This window comes from Erinaceus europaeus, chromosome 10, assembly GCF_950295315.1.
Source record: "Erinaceus europaeus chromosome 10, mEriEur2.1, whole genome shotgun sequence".
In the NCBI taxonomy this organism is placed as follows: domain Eukaryota; kingdom Metazoa; phylum Chordata; class Mammalia; order Eulipotyphla; family Erinaceidae; genus Erinaceus; species Erinaceus europaeus.
The window spans coordinates 62,298,157-62,316,957 of record NC_080171.1 but is presented as its reverse complement, the minus strand read 5'-3'; the positions used below and the strand labels follow the sequence as shown (position 1 = coordinate 62,316,957).

At 40.6% G+C, this 18,801-nt stretch overlaps 1 protein-coding gene across 2 annotated transcripts in view; it reads right to left on the bottom strand.

Annotated features, from left to right (window-relative positions):
• Positions 1–18,801, bottom strand: part of TEK (TEK receptor tyrosine kinase) — a 125,196-nt gene that overhangs the window by 54,919 nt on the left and 51,476 nt on the right. For both annotated transcript variants that reach the window (XM_060199671.1, XM_016193914.2), the window contains exons 2-4: positions 14,425–14,736; positions 2,871–2,981; positions 1,206–1,358 (exon numbers count right to left, since the gene is read on the bottom strand). In XM_060199671.1, the coding sequence (XP_060055654.1) occupies positions 1,206–1,358; positions 2,871–2,981; positions 14,425–14,736 (576 nt within the window). The remainder of the gene's footprint in view (positions 1–1,205; positions 1,359–2,870; positions 2,982–14,424; positions 14,737–18,801) is intronic.

Here is an 18,801-nt window from a genome sequence, read left to right as displayed (position 1 = left end):
TGTACATGCTGAAAATTAATCATGACAGACTGGACATGAAAATGTATTTTCTATTACATTAAATATTGTCTCCATTTCTGTCATCTCTAGACTGTCCCATCTTTATCTTTAATGTTGGGAAGGAGGAAAGAATAAGTTTCAGAAAATACTAAGGAAGATTTCCTAGGGGTGAGAAAGAGCCTGTTGGTAAACAATAAGCATATGATTAGGCTTCTGTTATTTTTTTTTTTTACACTCATGAACCTGTACCCAAAATATAGTAAAATAAAAGTAAATTACACCTGCTCAAATGTGAACCACTTCTATGTCTATGTCTACTATTGATTAATTTCTAAAAGATTTGTTTATTAACATGAGATTGAAGGGAGAGAGAATCAGAGCATCAAACTGGCACATGAGATGCTGGGGACTGAACTTGGAACCTCATGTGTGAGTCCCCCACACTCTAGCCACTGTGCCACCTCCTGGACAACTACTAGTTAATTTACTATAAAAACTATGGATTAAAGTTATTCCTCACTTGGATAATTATAATGGGATAATTTTAATGAGTTTTAACTCATGTTTTTCAAACCTAAAAAGTAGAAATCACATTCGAGAGTTAAATGATCCAATAAGTATAGGATTTATAGAACACATAGTGTTTAGCTAGTTGTTTAGTCAAGCCAGAAGTCTAACTCATCCTTTTGTAGCAGACAACTTTCAGGTGTCTATTCAACCCACAGACCCCCTCACCCCCCCCCCACATTCCTTCTTTTTTAAAAAAAAATTTATATTTATGTATTTATTCCCTTTTTTGTTGCCCTTGTTTTATTGTCTGTAGTTATTATTATTGTTGTTATTTATGTCATTGTCATTGGATAGGACAGAGAGAAATGGAGAGAGGAGGGGAAGACAGAGAGGGGGAGAGAAAGACAGACACCTGCAGACCTGCTTCACCACTTGTGAAGTGACTCCCCTGCAAGTGAAGAGCCGGGGGCTTGCACCAGGATCCTTATGCTGGTCCTGGCACTTGGCGCCACTTGTGCTTAACCCGCTGCACTACCACCAGACTCCCATTATCTGTTTTTTGAATTCTCAGTACCCTTCCAGCCAATCTCTGAGTTTTGCTAACATAGCCAAGCAACTTAGATTTCACTGCTTCTTATAACAAAAAATGCTAGTTAACTACACCATCCCCAAATGGTGGTCTCTCAGTCACTTACTGCGCACTATGAGCCTCGTGAAGGCTGAGGTGAAGAGGTTTCCTCCTATGTACCTGGCTGAATATACTCCAGCATCTTGGGGCTGAGCATGAGGCAGATGCACTTCTAAAATATCAGGTACTTCATGCCGGGGCACTGAGTGGATGAAGGAACCTAGTAAGAAAGAAGAGTGAAGAATAGTGGACCAGACTCAAACACTGCCATTTCCTTGTCTGGCCTCTCCACTCAATGAGTTTTCCCAACTTAATATAAAAAAAAAATTGCTATAATATTCACTGAGTCATTCAATAGTCTGCCAGCAGTTGACAAAGTGATAGTGACAAAGAAGTGATACGGGGATAGGATAGGTTTTTGTATGGGCTTGACCAACTAAAGTTCTTATCTTCTACAAAGGGATGTGAACTCAAAAGAGAAGGCAAAGTTGGGCTGAAAATGTCAGCAAATGCTGACAATTTATAAATACTGAGAATTATGACTCTAATCTGAAACCTACACAAAATTCAAAATGTAGTAATCATCAATTTTCACATGGATCAGAAAACTGCTGTGAGGTGTTGCCAAGCCCTGATTAGACCTAAACAGAATAATACTGTACAATTAGAAGCCCCCCTAATTAATCAGTTCAATACTCAGGTTTACTCTGATCATTTAGTAAATCTTTCAGTCAAACAACATTAATGGTATTTCAATCAACATATGTGACAGTGAGCCCAAGAGGCTGTTCTGTGATGCCTAGAGTTGTAGTGGGTTATATCATCTTGTATTATAATTATACTTGTATAGGCTTGTATTATAATTATACTCTGTGATGATGTCCACCTAATGACAATCTCTGAACTATGTTTTTTTTTTCAAATGGTGTCCTCATTATTAAGTGATGGATGACTATACAATGTATGTATATTAGTTTACAAATTTGGGCCTCCAACTTAAATTTACTTGCTAACCACATACTAATCAAACTAGGTAATTAAACTAGGAGGACTTTTTTTTCCCTTTCTGTTGCCTTTGTTGTGGTTATTATTGTTATTGTTGTTATTGATGTTGTTGTTGGATAGGACAGAGAGAAATGAAGAAAGGAGGGGAAGACAGAGAGGGGGGAAGAGAAAGACACCTGCAGACCTGATTCACTGCTTGTGAAGTGAACCACCCTGCTGGTGGGGAGCTGGGGGTTCGAACCAGGATCCTTATGCCGGTCCTTGAGCTTTGTGCCACATGCGCATAACCTGCTGCACTACTGCCTGGCCCCCACTAGGAGGACTTCTATTAGAGAATCTGACTAGCTTGCATGACAGTAGCTTTTAAGCATCTGTTCCAAGGATTGTAGTAGGATAGTAACCTGTTATGGATCGACCTGCCAACATTCATGTTCAGCAGAGAAACAATTATAGAAGCCAGACCTTCCACCTTCTGCACCCCATAAAGAATTTTGGTCCATACTCCCAAAGGGATAAAGTATAGGAAAGTTTCCAGTAAAGGGGATGGAATACAGAACTTTGGTGGTAGGAACTTTGTGGAATTGTACCCCTGTTATCTTACAATCTGGTTAATCAGTATTACATCACTAATAAAAATTTAACAAAAAAGGATAGTAATGCAATGATTTCTTCTGGTATCTCACAGTGTGGACAGTGTGGTTCTTAAGGAAACAAAACACATACTCACCATTTTTGTAAATTACTGCATCTTCTTCTTTCATCAAGACCTTTTTGAAAGATATATTTACATTATCTCCCTTGTCCACAGTCATAGTCAAAGTAGCTGGTAGGAAGGAAGCTTTTAAAAAGAGAGAGGAAAATATGTCAAAAATAAAGTCACACGTTTTCTCTAGGAGCAATTAAATATTGAACTTCAGAACATGAAGACTCCAACTTGCCAGGTCTTGGCTGTTTTATGCTATGAAAATAAATGATAATTCATGAGGTTTTTCTTTTTATTTATTTAAGAAAGGATTAGTGAACAAAAACATAAGGTAGGAGGGGTACAACTCCACACAATTCCCACCACCCAATCCCCATAACCCACCCCCTCCCATGATAGCTTTCCCATTCTCTAGCCCCCTGGGAGCATGGACCCAGGGTCGAGGTTTTTTTTTTTTTTAACTCTCATTTAGAATATTCATTTCAAAGAATCTAACAAAAGGCATTGCCATTTTCTCTGTAAGAATATAGATACATTCATGGGATTCCCACACAGACATGATGGGCCTAGACCTCTACAGATCCCTCTCAACACTGTCACTGGTCATCTCCATCAAGAACAACATAATGGACCCCTTTGTGAGCCCCTATAGGACCTGGCCCTCAATATGGATCAATAATGGTAGGGAAGCTTCATGAGTGGTGAAATAGTGCTGTAGGTATCTTTCTGTCTCTCTCCCTCATGTCTCCCCCCACCCCTCACAGTTTGTTTCTATAAACAAAAAATCTTAAAAATAACAATCAACACATTAAACATAATGACACATAAGGTTGAGAATTAGAGGGATAGAAAAATGCATGCCAGACGAATACTAACAAAAAGAAGCTGATATTCCAATACTTTTATCAGAAAATCTTCATTTTATAGCCCCAGACTATCTTTATATAGATGAACTTTACATGATGACAAAAAGAAATCATCTACCAGGAAAAGATAGTAACCCTGAACTTGTGAATATGCACCTAACAACAGCAGTTCGAAAACCTTGAAAAAAAACTGATGGATTTTTTTTAAGCCTGATAAATATGCAAGCATTATTAAAGTTATCAAAGCTGATTAAACAGACAAAAATTACTAAAGAATAAACAGTGGATTCAGACAACACAATTAAAGATCCATTTGATATCCATAGACCTCTGTGCCTACCTATGTAAGCAGAAGTGGTTTTTAAATATGCCATCCCCCTGTTAAGCCATAAATACAGCTCCATGAATTAGAAAAAAACAGGTAGTGGTCTGGGAGGTGACACAGTGGATAAAGCATTGGATTCTCAACCATGAGGTCTCAAGTTCAATCAATACCCAGCAGTACATGTACCAGAGTGATGTCTGGTTCTTTCTCTTCTCTGATCTTTCTCACAAATAAATAAATTCTTTAAAATAATAATAATAAAATAAAACAGTTTCTTAAAAAGAAAAAGACAGGTAACCTGCATAAAAACTCTGACCAGAATAAACCTAAATAAGGAATCAAGGTGGCTGGGGAGTAGTGCAGTGGATTAAGTGCACATAATACAAAGTGCAAGGACCCACATAAGGATACCAATTCGAGTCCCCGGCTCCCCACTTGCAGGGGTGGAGGTCGCCTCACAAATGGTGAAGCAGGTCTACAGGTGTCTTTCTTTCCCCCTCTCCCCTCTCAATTTCTCTCTTCTCTATCCAAAAAAATAAAAAGAATGGCTCCAGGAGCAGTGGATTCGTAGTGCAGACACCGAGCCCCAGTGATAACCCTGGAAGAGAAAGAAAGAAAACGAAGGAAGGGAGGGATGGAGGGAGGAAGAAGGAAGGAAGGAAGGAAGGAAGGAAGGAAGGAAGGAAGGAAGGAAGAGAAGAAAGAAAGAAAGAAAGAAAGAAAGAAAGAAAGAAAGAAAGAAAGAAAGAAAGAAAGAAAGAAAGGGGGAGTAGGGCTGTAGCGCAGCAGGTTAAGCGCAGGTGGCACAAAGCACAAGGACCGGCATAAGGATCCCGGTACGAACCCCGGCTCCCCACCTGCAGAGGAGTCGCTTCACAGGTGGTGAAGCAGGTCTGCAGGTGTCTGTCTTTCTCTCCTCCTCTCTGTCTTCCCCTCCTCTCTCCATTTCTCTCTGTCCTATCCAACAATGACAACAACAATAATAACTACAACAATAAAACAACAAGGGCAACAAAAGGGAATAAATAAATAAATAAAATATTTAAAAAAAAATTTTTTTAATAATAAAAATAAAAAAAGAAAGAATGAAAGAAAGAAAGAAAACCAATAGCAAAACACCCTATAGCCCAAGATCTGAGTCCCTAAAGAATTTCAATTAGGATGAAGACTGAAGACCAGAGAGACTCATGCTGAAGACTTCAAGGTTACTTAGCATGTTGTTGTGCCTTTTTCCCCATGTGGCTCTCAGGATGGGTCACTTGAAAAGGCTAATCAAGGGACCAGAGTGTGGTGCACCTGGTTGAGCATTCACATTACAATGAGCAAAGACCTGTGTTCAAGTCCTTGGTCCCCACCTGTAGGGGGAAAGCTTCACAAGTGGTGAAGCGGGGCTGCAGGTGTCTCTTTGTTTTTCTCTCTCTCTACCTCCCCATCCCTTCTCAGTTTGTCTCTATCTCTATCCAGTAATAAATTTTAAAATGACATATATATATATATATTAAAGGCTAATCTAGTGCTGTGTGCACCAGTGGTTTAGGAGTTGCCCCATTCGGCCAAAAGTTGGGTTGAATCATGGACCTGAAATTTAGGCTTGTCTGCCTATTCTCCTCTGAGCCAGGCACTCTTGAGTGTCCAGATTCCCACAAATGTGCCTTTTCTGCAGACAGTGATATTGGGCAAACGGGGAGAATGGTGTGGGCCAAAGGGCACTGTGAGTGCTGGAGTCATAAGGTATGCAATAGAGGCCATTTAGGCCACTGGTTGACCCTTTTTGGGAGCTTACCCACGTACCTCTTGGCTTCCTTGTGAAAGTGTCTGCCTTAGGAGGTTGTTAGGCACATTCAGTGATGCCAGGCACTTGGAAGAGGTCCAGTGTGCTTTCCAAATATGAACGGCTTTTATCCTGGACATGAGCATGTCTCAACAGTACTAACCTAAACCAGGCATAGTGGGATGGTAGGCAGAGACTTGAGGGGCAGGTGGGGAGCCCTTGGCTCTGACTAGAGGCTTTATTCAACAGTCCTAATGTGTGTAGAGCGTACTCCCTCTGACATGCCCCTTGGCTCCTGTGAGAATTTCTTCTCTCATCTGCTGTTCCTCTCTGATCGGTTTGTTTATATTTTCTGTCCCTTTGTGTGAAGATTGTTTAGCTGACCATGGGACTTCTTGCTCAGCATTGTGTTCTGAAAAGGAACCAAGATTCCCCACTAGGCTCAAATCCAATATAGCTTTTCTGTTTTCCCCAATCCATTACTCTTTATTATTTCAGCCACTGTGCTTTTTAAGTTCCCTGTTTTCTTAGGGAGGAAGACAGCCACACCAGCATCTCATTGCTGCCCAGCCTGCCAGCTCCTGTACTGATCACTCCGAGCTGGTTATTCTCTGCTGAGTTATTCCTACTGAAACCTATGTGCTACACTGCAGGGCTGCCTGATGCCATCAGAGCCCAGTTAGTTCACATTACACACAGATTGATGCCATGTGACTCAGTCAGTCACATCATGAAAACAGTAAGTACCAAGGAGATGGGCAGTGTCACATGCAGTAGAGTACACACATTACAGTGTTCAAAGACCCAGGTTCAAGACCCTGCCCCTCTATTTGCAGGGAAAAAGCTTCTTGAGTGATGAAGCAGAGCTGTAGGTGTTTCTCTTTCCTCCCCAATCTCTCCCTTCTCTCTCAATTTATCTCTGTCTTTAGAAAATGAAAATGGTGGGGGGAGGATAGTCATAGGAAGTAATGGATTTGTTGTGCAGAGTGATGGCAAAAATAGAAAAAAGTAAGTACTATCTAACAATGCCTGCTATGAACAAGGTATTTTAGACATGTCATACATGTTTAATTTTCACAATATTGGTATGAGACAGGTGCTACAATTACTCAGTTCTACAAATGACAAAATTAAGGTACAGAAAGGGTTAAGTAACCTGTCCAAGATCACAATGATGTATGAGAGCCAGGATTTGAAGCAGGACACTTCGTTCTAGAAATCTTTCACTGGTTACATAATCTTGACACTCAGAGGTCTCTCCTAGGACATTAAAGTGCTTCCAATTCATATTTTATATAAGGAGACTTACAATGTGGGTGGGCTAAGTAATCTACAAACCTCCTCTGACAACACAATTCACTATTTCTTAAGGAATGGAAGAGAAAATAGATGGTTTAAAAAGCCATAGAGAAGTTTCTCATGGATTAAAAAAAAAATGGTTGAGCTACATTCAGCTGTCTGTTTTAATGATATGGACCGAGGCTAATAAAATAAAGTATGCTTTTACAACAGCACTGTGAAAAGACAGTGTTCAGATAGCCTATGGATGCAGGGGATAAAGTCAAGGGTCTCTTAGTCTCTAACTCAAGACCTCCTAACAATGAGTAAGTGTGAAAGTTGAGCCACAACTCCAGACATCCAAACTTGTTTCACACCAGCTGTCCAGATTCTCTGTATTTTTAGGGGCTCAATCCCTGTCATTTTAAACTATATTCTGGTTTTGAAAAAGACTATATGCTCACTCCTGCCCTAAACATGAACTTCCTCCCTTCTCCATGGCTCCAATTTTCCCCCTATGATTCACAATTATTGCTCATTTATAGGTCTCCATTTCAATGTCACTTCCTCTAGGAACCTTACACAGACCCCCAGAATCCAAGTTAGGTGCCTTCACAATTGCTTTCCAGTGCCTTTCCTGTGCTCATTACTATCCTTCTCACAATGTATTTCCTTTACTAGATCAAACATTCTAGTAGGGTATGTTTATATCTGTTGTCAATGGCAGTACAGGGTGGTGGTCAGTGCCTGATCTCTGGAATGAGTCTTAACTTTTCCTTCCCAGGCCCAACAGTGGGAACTGGGTGTGTATATGCATCTGAGTTCCAATAACTGTAAGCCTCGTCAAATCAGATGGGGTCATAGTATTCTGTACGAGATTTCCATGTGGCAAAGACTAACTTTAGATGGGTCAAAACATACTAGGTGAATATCAGGCATGTGATAGGTATTAAAGAAATGTTCGCCTCCAGTGTGTGGCACAAACAGAGGTCTAACAATTCCTGTGGAATGAAAGAATAACTGAATGAATAAGAATAACTGAATGAAAATTTTCTTCCTACTTTTCTTCAGGCTTTTAATATTTAGATACAAATGATCCCTCTCTATCAATTTCACAAATAATGCTTGGAAAGCATGATGTTATTAAACTTATTTCTCAAAGGAAAACAGAAAAAAGTAACCTATGCTTTCTCTTTTTTTATTTATTTACTCCCTTTTGTTGTCCTTGTTGTTTTATTGTTGTTGTTGGAAAGGACAGGGAGAAATGGAGAGAGGAGGGGAAGACAGAGAGGGGAAGAGAAAGATAGACACCTGCAGACCTGCTTCACCACCTGTGAAGCGACTCCCCTGCAGGTGGGGAGCCAGGGCTCGAATAGGGATACTTATGCCGGTTCTTGCGCTTTGCACCATGTGCGCTTAACCCACTGCACTACCACCTGACTCCCGACCTATGCTTGCTTTTATAGAACATCTGAAACAGGTTTTTGGGATATGAAAATCTTTCAATCTTCATTTATAAATAAACCCCTGGGTCCAAATAAGATCGTCAGTGAGATTTAACAAGCTGCTGCTCACTTTTTTTGGATGATGCCATTGATAATAATAATAATAATAATAAAACAGTATGTAAGCCAACTTAAACCATGTTTTGGCATATCTCAAATGGATTTTCCACTTCCTCTCTCCAGATGCACAAGTCAGCCTGAGTCAGCGGCAAGTAGGAATATACTGATATTTGTCCTGTGCTGTGGTGTCTCTGGGAAGGCACTCCTGAGTTCCCATGAGGCTTTACTAGGAAATTAATATTGACATGAAGACAGTTTTGGAGGTTTTGCTGATCTATCATAAAGGTTTTCCTACCACATTTCAGCAGTTAAAAGTCGCAAGCAGTTGGACGACATGACATTTGTTAGTATAAACATACAGGAAGAGGTAAGGCAGTGATGCACTCAGTAGAGTGCACAAGTTACTATATGCCCACTGACCTGGGTTCAAGTGCCTGGTTTCCACATGCAGGTGTGTGTGTGTGGGGGGGGGCTTCACAAGCAATGGGACAGTGCTACATATGTCTATTTTTTCTCAATGTCTCTCTAGTTCTCATCCTCTATCAAAAAAAGGGGGGGGAGAAGGAAGGAAAAGAGGAAGGGGTCCTTGTGCTTAGTACTATGTGCACTTAACCAGCGTAGTACCAACCATCCCCCAAAGCCATTTTCTCTCCATTGCAGCTTACTATGAAAGCCTGCCTTTGCCTCTGTTAACTGAATTTAAGTTGTACTTTACCTGTGCTAACCCAGACTTTCATTTGGAGCAATCAATGCAGTTGAACTTTGACTCCTGATTTCTCTTTTAATGTGTTCCACAGGGTCTTATTTATATAATAGCAGTGCCACCCAGAAAGGGCACTGTGGCACTTCCCATTGCATTCCCATGGAACCACTGGGCATAAATCTCAGAGAGTCTTCACTGAAGGTGTAGAAATATCAGCAGGACATAATTTTATTCAACTCAATTTCCAAATGACACACGTAAAAAATAACAGAGCTGACTTTTCTGCCATGATAGCTTTGGCACACCTCACATCCCTTTGTCCAACCTCTCTTCCTTCGCTGGAGAGCTGCATTCCTGGGAATTTCTGTTATGCGTTTTTCCCACTCGCCCTAGTGTCACTCAAAGGTGAGCATCACAGTTTCACTAAGAAAATCCTTCCCCTCATGAGTAATGCCTAGTCATTTGAGTCACTTTTGATGTTCAGATATGACTGCTGTCTTTAAATCTTTTTACGACCACATAAAATTCAAAGAAATGTTTTCGGTTGAGCCCTAACAAGAGACTGGTTCTAAGCTCTTGCTACTGAAAGTGTGGACCATGGCTCAAGCTGTACCACATCATCTAGAACCTTGTTAGAAATGTAGATTCTTGGCGGTTGGGTGGTAGTGCAGCGGGTTAAGCGCATGTGGCTAAGCACAAGGACCAGACTAAGGATTCTGGTTGGATCCCCTGGCTCCCCACCTGCAGAGGGGTCGCTCCACAGACAGTGAAGCAGGTCTGCAGGTGTCTATCTTTCTCTCCCCCTCTGTCTTCCTCTCCTCTCTCCATTTCTCTCTGTCCTATCCAACAACGATGACATCAACAACAATAGTAACTACAACAATAAAAACAACAAGGGCAACAAAAGGGGGGAAAAAAAAAGAAATGTAGATTCTCAAGACTTTTTCAAAATTAACCCAGTTGGCAAATAATTTTATTATAGCAATAACTTATCTATTGCTTTCTTAAGCCCTAAGACAGCAGGAATTTCCCACTTCCTCTATAGAGCCTATATTTCCCCCATTCCTGGAACCTCTAGGATGGGGCTCACTTTCCTGCATGCTTCTCTCAATTCATACCAAATAATATTGCATCTGCTGATCCCAACCTAATCGACACAATGAGTACCACCTCAGCATGCATCACTTCAGACTGTGTCCAGAGATGTCAGGCATGGAATGTCAACCCTTCACCCTCATTACTCGGGTGAGACCTTTCCTTTCATAGGACTCTCTAATTCCATTTCAGGTGGTTCACTTCCTAAAAAAGCCCCCAAACCTAGATATAGACCAGGTCCCATGAGATAGGGCATAGCAAAAGTACACAATAATCTGCATTGAATCAGTATAAAGTTCTTAATGAAATAGTGTCTACTTAGACTTAGATACCCTCCTCACCTATTTCCTATTACACTTCTCTCACTCACTCCAAAGCCAACCTTATCAAAGCAAGGACTGCAAAAGCTGAATAAGGGCAAGAGACTGGCGGCCTACCTTAACAGTGACTCTTTAGTCACTCTCAGGCCACCCCATCAGGTGGAGCCTGAGTCGGGAGTGCTGAGATTCCAAACATGGAATGATGGGCCTAGACTTCAAATAAATCCCTCTCCCCAATGTGACCAGTCATCTCTATCAGAAACAACAAAATAGACCCCTCTGTGGGCCCCCATAGGACCTTGCCCTCAACTTGTATCAACAATGGTAGAGAATGTTCCATCCTCCGAGAGGAGAGAAATAACCTACTAGATTTCTGGGATCGATCTTAAAAAGTCACCTGTTATATACCTACCATAGAGAGATAAGAAATTGTACCATTGTGGTAGAGAATGTTCCATCCTCTGAAGGGAGATTGGATAACATACTCTATCTACCACCTGAGGAAGATGAGTCCTGAAATGGGGCAGCTTGGAATGTCCCCTACTCATGACCACAGAATGTTCAGACCTATAGGGATGCAGAGGTTACATGGGCCCCTATGCCCCAGATCACATCAAATTGATGGGGTTTACAGTCAACAATATTTATACACCTTCCCCATATTTGGGAGCTACTCTCTTCCCTGATCTAGCTTTTTGGTCCTTTTTCCAGCCATGACATAATCTCCCCAGATAATAACTTGGATCCACCTGCATATCAGATTTTAGACTCGGGAAAAAAAGCTAGTATAGCCACAGGCCCTTTGGAAAATAACTAAAATATGCCTACTAGCTATCTACAAAATGGAGACCCCCCCCCAACTTTTCATCTGCACTATTCCAACCTTTAGGTTCATGATTAGTCAACAACTTATTTGGCTTTATATGTTAGATCTCTTTTCAGCCACCAGGTTCCAGATGCTACCATAATGTCAACCAGACTTCCTTGGTCAGACAACCCCACCAATGTGTCCTAGAGCTCCCAGTCCCCAGAACCCCATCCCACTAGGGAAAGAGAGAGACAGGCTGGGAGTATGGATCCACCTGTCAACGCTCATGTTCAGTGGGGAACTAATTACAGAAGCCAGACCTTCCACCTTCTGCACCCCATGATGATCCTGGGTCCATACTCCCAGAGGGATAAAGAATAGGAAAGCTATCAGGGGAGGGGATGGGGTAGGAATTGTGTGGAGTTGTTCCCCTCTTATCCTATGGTTTTGTCAATGTTTCCTTTTTATAAATAAAAAATTTTTAAAAAGAAATGTAGATTCTCAAGACTTTCCCCAAGAACTGAATCATTCAATGTTTATTTTCCCCCTTTTATATTTATTTAACTAATTTGATAGTACAACGAGAAAATGAGAGCCGAACGGGAGATACAGAGGGAGAGAGAAAGAGAAACACCTGTAATAGTGCGTCACCAATTGTGAAGCTTCTCCCTTGCAGGTGAGGACTGGGGAGTTTGAACCTGCATCCTTGTGCTTAATAATGTGTGAGTTCAATCTCCTCCACCTGTGCCCAGTCCTTAATAATCCCTTGAGACTCCGGGTTGTTTTTTTCTTTCTTTTTTTAAACCAGAAAACAGCTCCGCTTAGGCATATGGTGATGCTGGGGGTTGAACCCTAGACTTTGGAACTACAGGCTTGAGAGTCTCTTTACATAACCATTATGCTATCACCCCCATCCATCAGTGTTCATTTTAGTGAGAACCACAGGTGATTTACAAACAGTTCCAATTTTGGGAAACACTGATCCCAAAAATTATACATGTGTGTATGAAAACCTACCAAGTAGAACAATATGCAGAGGTGTGCTTCTTATCTGGTTCAGCTTTATAAGTAAAATTTCAGCTCTATAGGGGGCCGGGTGGTAGCGCAGCAGGTTAAGCTCACATGGTACGAAGCACAGGGATGGATGAAAAGATTCCAGTTTGAGCCCCAGCTCCCCACCTGCAGGGGAGTTGCTTCAAAGGCGGTGAAGCCAAGCGGTAAAGCAGGTCTGCAGGTATCTATCTTTCTCTTCCCCTCTCTGTCTTCCCCTCCTCTCTCAATTTCTCTCTGTCCTGTCCAACAACAACAGCAATAATAAAAACTACAAGGGCAACAAAATGGGAAAAATGGCCTCCAGGAGCAGTGGATTCATAGTGCATGCACTAAGCCCCAGCAATAATCCTGGAGACAAAAAATAAAATAAAAAATAAAAATTTCAACTCCACAGAGTTCACAATGTCATTATCTCATAAAGTGACTCAGTTTCCCTTCTAGTCATGATGATATTAATTTGGTAATGGTTTCTTTGCTTTAGGTATGAGCAGACTAGAGAAAGAAGCTAATGGGTGAAGCGCCAGGTTACTCCAGTGAGAACCAGTAAAGGTCATCTCTACTGAAATCTGTAGCTTCCTCTCAGCAGACAACATCAAGAGCACCTGTCCATACCTGAGAGCCTTAAGTAAAACCAGAGCCATTAAATAATATTTGTAGACTGGAAAAATAGCTTACTTGGATAGTGTACTGTTGTGCCATGGGTGTGATCCAGGTTCAAGAGCAACCTTCATCTCACTGAATGAAGTTTTGGTGCTATAGTCAGAGTCTCAGTCTCTCTCTCTCTCTCTCTCTCTCTCTCATTATCTCCCCCCTCCTCCTCCCTCATATATAAATAAATAAATATTTGCAACTCATTCTCCTTAAACTGCTATCAATTGGAACATTTTTTTTAAACTAAAGATTTAGCTTTCGACTCATTTCTATTTGGGGAAAAGAGCTCCATTCCACTGCTGGTCCAAGATGGTAACTAAATGAACAACACTTATTCCTTGCAGAAAACTTTCTACATCCCCTTCAGAGTTCTGTGAGCTAGGCCTGGCTACTTGACTACAAAAATTAAATCTCAGCCTCTTTCCAAGAACAGTAACCTTCAATAGTCTCAATTCTTCCTCACCATTCGACACCCCCTTCATATTCACATGCTGCTATTTAACTTCCTACACATTCTGACAGGGCATCAATTTATCTAAACAGGCTCAGCTATTTGACTTGCTTTGGAACAATAAAATGAAGCCGATGCCCAACACTTTAACAACTGGGAGAAAGACTAAACTCATCAGATAAAGTAAGAACTACAAAAGCTGGAAAAGGGCAAGAGACTGGATTGCTTAATGATGAACCTTTTGGTCAATAGCAGGCCATCCCATCCTCTAGGGCCCTAATCAGTGAATCCTGAAGACTGGTTCTGAAATGATCGAAGCCTAGAATGTTCTTAGCTGTGACCATGGACTTCCAGCTCAGACTGACAAGGACTCAGAGATTACACAGGTTCTTATACATACAGGCAACATATTCATATGTCCCCAAGAGACATAGAACCCTTAGTAGAACATATGATGTATTTCGTTTTAGGACTCAGGCCCAACACCTAGTGAAGGGGTTGATAAGAATTGAATTATATGGTCTGTTTAATCACTGTGTTCTATCTATTAGTGGCAGTAAGGCTTGGGAAGAGGCAAAAAAAAAAAAATTCTTCAAGTTCTACACACAGTGAGCAGCCCCCAAAACAATACCAAAAAAGGTGCATTCACACCTCAGTGGTCTTAACTACTTAGTAACTAAAGTACATTTTACCTTGTTGGCGCATCTTCATGGTTCGTATCCTTATTATATCTCCTCGGACTCTTCCTTCACAGAAGTAAGCACCATTGATTTTACTAGCCTTTTCTCTCTTCCAGACAACTTTTTTGGCCCATTCTCTGGTTGCATCTTGAGTCACTTCCAGTGGATCTTGGTGTTGATTCATTAAGGCTTCAAAGTCCCTTCCAATAGTGATGGGTTCATGGGGGTGCCAGCCAGAAGCAATGCAGGTGAGGGATGTTTCAGCATCAGACACAAGAGGTAGGGAGTTGATCAAGATCAGGTCCATGGCACCATCCACTGTTCCTAAAAGGAAAAAAGGAGCATATTATACTACTGAGGTTATTGATGTGTTCCTAGAGGTAAACTGGTGCTTACAAAACTTAGTCTAAAAATAACTGTATAAATTGTCTTGTGGGCTCGGGTAGATAATATAATGGTTATGCAAAGAGACTCTAATTCATGCCTGAGGCTCCAAAGTCCCAGGTTCAATCCCTGATACCCACCATAAGTCAGAGTGGAGCAGTGCTCTAGTAAAAAAATAAAATAAGATATTAAACTGTCTTTCAGTACTAAGACTGTGATCAGACTGGGGAGATAATGATCATACAGACAACTTTTCATGTCCAAGGCTCAGAGCTTCCAGGTTCTATCTGTGTGGTATCACCATAAGCTAGAGCTAAGCAGTACTGATGAAAAAACTAATTAAGAGATAATATTAATAAAATGAAATTAACTGTAAATACAATGATATGCTTATCTTTCAAATATTAAGATATAAAGCTCTTACTCATGACATCAAAATCCGTATAGCTCCTGGACTTTGCTAAGCCATCCCTGCTCCACTGCACCCCCTACCTGCAGGGGACTATCAGTTATTCTATGTAATCAAACCAAACTGGGCACTACTCATCTCTACCCACTATAGTGTCTGAGAAGAGGTCTTTCTTCTTCTTCTTCTTCTTCTTCTTCTCCTTCTCCTTCTCCTTCTCCTTCTCCTTCTCCTTCTCCTTCTCCTTCTCCTTCTCCTTCTCCTTCTCCTTCTCCTTCTCCTTCTTCTTCTTCTTCTTCTTCTTCTTCTTCTTCTTCTTCTTCTTCTTCTTCTTGTTATTAACCAAAGCATTGTTCAACTCTGGCTTATGGTGGTACAAGGGGTTGGACTTGGGACTTTGGAGCCTCAAGGATGAGAGTCTCTTTGCATAACCATTATGCTATCTACCCCAGTCCCCACTACAGTGCTTGAGACATAGCTTGGCATCCAGAAAATGCATTTGGCTCAAAATCAACTTATGATAATGAATTATTAGTAACAAATAGTAATCAGTAACTTCCATTATATCCTAATCATTAATAAATTAATGGCAATGTGGTTCTACCACAATATGGTATTCTGAAGAAATTTATCAACTGCATACACTGTGCTAACTTTATAAACTCTTAATTTCCAAAGAATTACCAGTTCTCTATTATGATCCATTAAATGAGAAAAGGGTTGAGTAAATCCTACATTTCCCTCTGAGCTTTTTCATCTTTGAATTAGTCTTAAAGAATTATTGTGAGGATTAAATAAGATAAGACATATGGGGCCAGGCAGTGGTGCACACATTCCAGTGCACAAGAACCCGGGTTCAAGTCCCTGCTCTCCACCTGCAGGGGGAAAGCTTCACAAGTGGTAAGGCAGGGCTGCAGGTGTCTCTTTATCTCTCTCCCTCTCTATTTCCCCCTCCTCTCTCAATTTCTCACTCTCTGATAAATAAAAATAAAATATTAAAAAATAAATAATTTTTTAAAAACATAAGATATATAACCTGCTAAGCACTGTGTCTGCTCTGTATGGGCTCATACATTGTGTATTGTATGATACACAATGATCATTATTTCCTTTTATTCTGCTTCCTAAACACCTAGTCCCAAACCTTAGTCATCTCCACAAGTCAAAACATAATCAATCCTCCCTGATCTTTAAAATGTATTCTGTCGACTTATTCTGTGTATTATAAAGTACATTCTAAAAAGAACGCCCTCTTGTTTTACTCCCAGTGTTTCTTTTCTCCTTTGATTGTCAAAGTCACTAAAATGAGAAAATGGACTCTGTGCTTATTCTCTTTTAGTGTTTAAGTAGAAGCAGAAGAGAGGGAATATGTTCTCTCACTCCAGCTCCCACATCTACTTGATTAGGAAATCAGACAGGTTGAGCATACTCAGGAATGAGACCTTTGTAAGGAAGTTATATATCATTTAATTACCATTAACTCCTCTCAAAAGTCCTATGAGATATGTGTCATATCTTGCATTTAAATAAGAAGAATGAAGACTCAAAAAATGTAGTGGCTTCTATCTGCCTCTCATTGATATTAAAAATCAAAGCTAGATTTCAAATGCATGCTTGCCTTTCAGTTATTTAGATGCATCCCGATTTTTCCTACCTCAGATCAGTACATGCTGATCTCTGAGCTGAAATACTCTTCTCCACTCCTTGCATAGCTGATTTCTACTCATCCTTTGGGTTTCAAATGCCTTTCTCAGAGATGGTTTCTCTAATCACTTATCTGCAATGTCTATTGGGTTGCTGGAAAAAAAAAGTCATGACTTTTCCAACAACCCAGTATATGCTTTTATGCTATTACTGCTTAATTCAACTTCCTGATTATTCCCTTCATAAATACTACTGCGAGGGTCAGATGGTAGTGAACCTAGTAGAGTGCACATGTTATAGTGTGCAAGGTGCTGGGTCTCCACCTGCAGGGGGGACACTTCAAAGCAGTGAGAAAGTACTGCAGGTCTCTATCTCTCTCTCTGTCTCTCTCTCACTCTCTCTCTATCTCTCCTTCACTCTCAATTTGTTTCTATTCAAAACAAATAAAAATAACAAAATATTTTTTTGAAAAGATTACTACATTCTCTGCTCTTCTACTCTCTCTTCTTCCTAGATGGTAAAGTCCATGATAACTGAAATAGTTCTTTTAACATTGATTTATATAAACCATTACTCCACAATAAAATAATCTTTAAAGCAGATGTGTTTCTCTCCTCTCCTGGGTCAACCAGGAATACCAAAGAAGATCATCTGGGTCTGCAACAATGCAGGACTAGAACAACTTCAGGAACCCTCCAAATCACTGGTGAATTCAAATACATGTGACACATGGACAGAGAGAAGCCTAGGGAGAGATTCAGTGGCTGGTAACAGTCCAGCAGTTTACCGGTAAGGCACCACCTCCAGTCTGTTTTACCAACAAAAAGACTGATGAAGGGAGGAGATGACTGCCCTAAGACTCACCAAATGTAACTGTGAGTCTCCAGTGCTACTACTATCAGAGGCTGGAGCAGCAGGGGGAGGCCCTGTGCTGACACCAGGGAACAGAGAACTGACTAGGAAACTCAGGAGAAGATCTACAGCTTGGTGGCCTAGCAGTGGGGCTGTGTGGTAGGAGACTTTCCATGTTGTTCTGCTGATGAGAACATAGTGAATAGTTGCCTCAGAAGCTACAGACTATAAACAGGACTTGTTTAGAAACTAATAGGGCCCAGCAGTGCTGCCTGGCATGGCAAAGAAGCTGAATTGAGCCCAGAGCTTTGTGGTCTTACAGTGTGACAGTCTCTTTGCATAACCACTGGATTATTTCTCCCCCACCCTGATTTATCTCTTGGTTAGGAGTGAGGGTGACTTATAGTTTAAAAGTCCTCAGGCTCTCATAGCCTACAGGGAAGAAAAAGAACAAAAGAAGCTTTAAACCACTGTACTCCAACTCAGGAATTAAAATAATATTGAAACAACTGTCAATTTCCACAACTGTGAACCCTTTAATTACCTTACTTAGACACAACTCAATCCAGGCAAGATGATAAATAATTTCAAAAGTACTGAGAGAGGGACCTCATAACATACTATATAGAATGGGTAAACCAACAAGAATAAGTATTGGAGAAATGAACCAGGACAAGAAACCAGATAAAAGCCCCCCAAAAGTTGAAGCACAAAATAATGAGGTCAACATCCAAACACTAGTTAAAAATAATAATCACAGTAGTGAGTAGAGAGTTTGAAAGAATTGTCATCAAAAATGCAGAAACAACAAATGAGACACTGGAAGAAAACCCTAATTATCTCAAGGTTATTAGAGAGCTGAAAGCTGAAATAGCTGAACTAAGAACACAACTAGCTGAACAAGCTAAAATAGTATCAGAAAAGGGTAACAAAATAGATGAAATCCAGAAAACAGTAGAGGAGAGAGAGAATAGAATCAATGAGGCTGAAGACAGAATTAGCAAGATCGAGAACAAATTAGAAGTAAGAGATCTAAAAAAGAAGTAAGAGATCTCAAAAAGAGATACTGAAGAAAGCAACAGAGAACTATGGGATGACTTCAA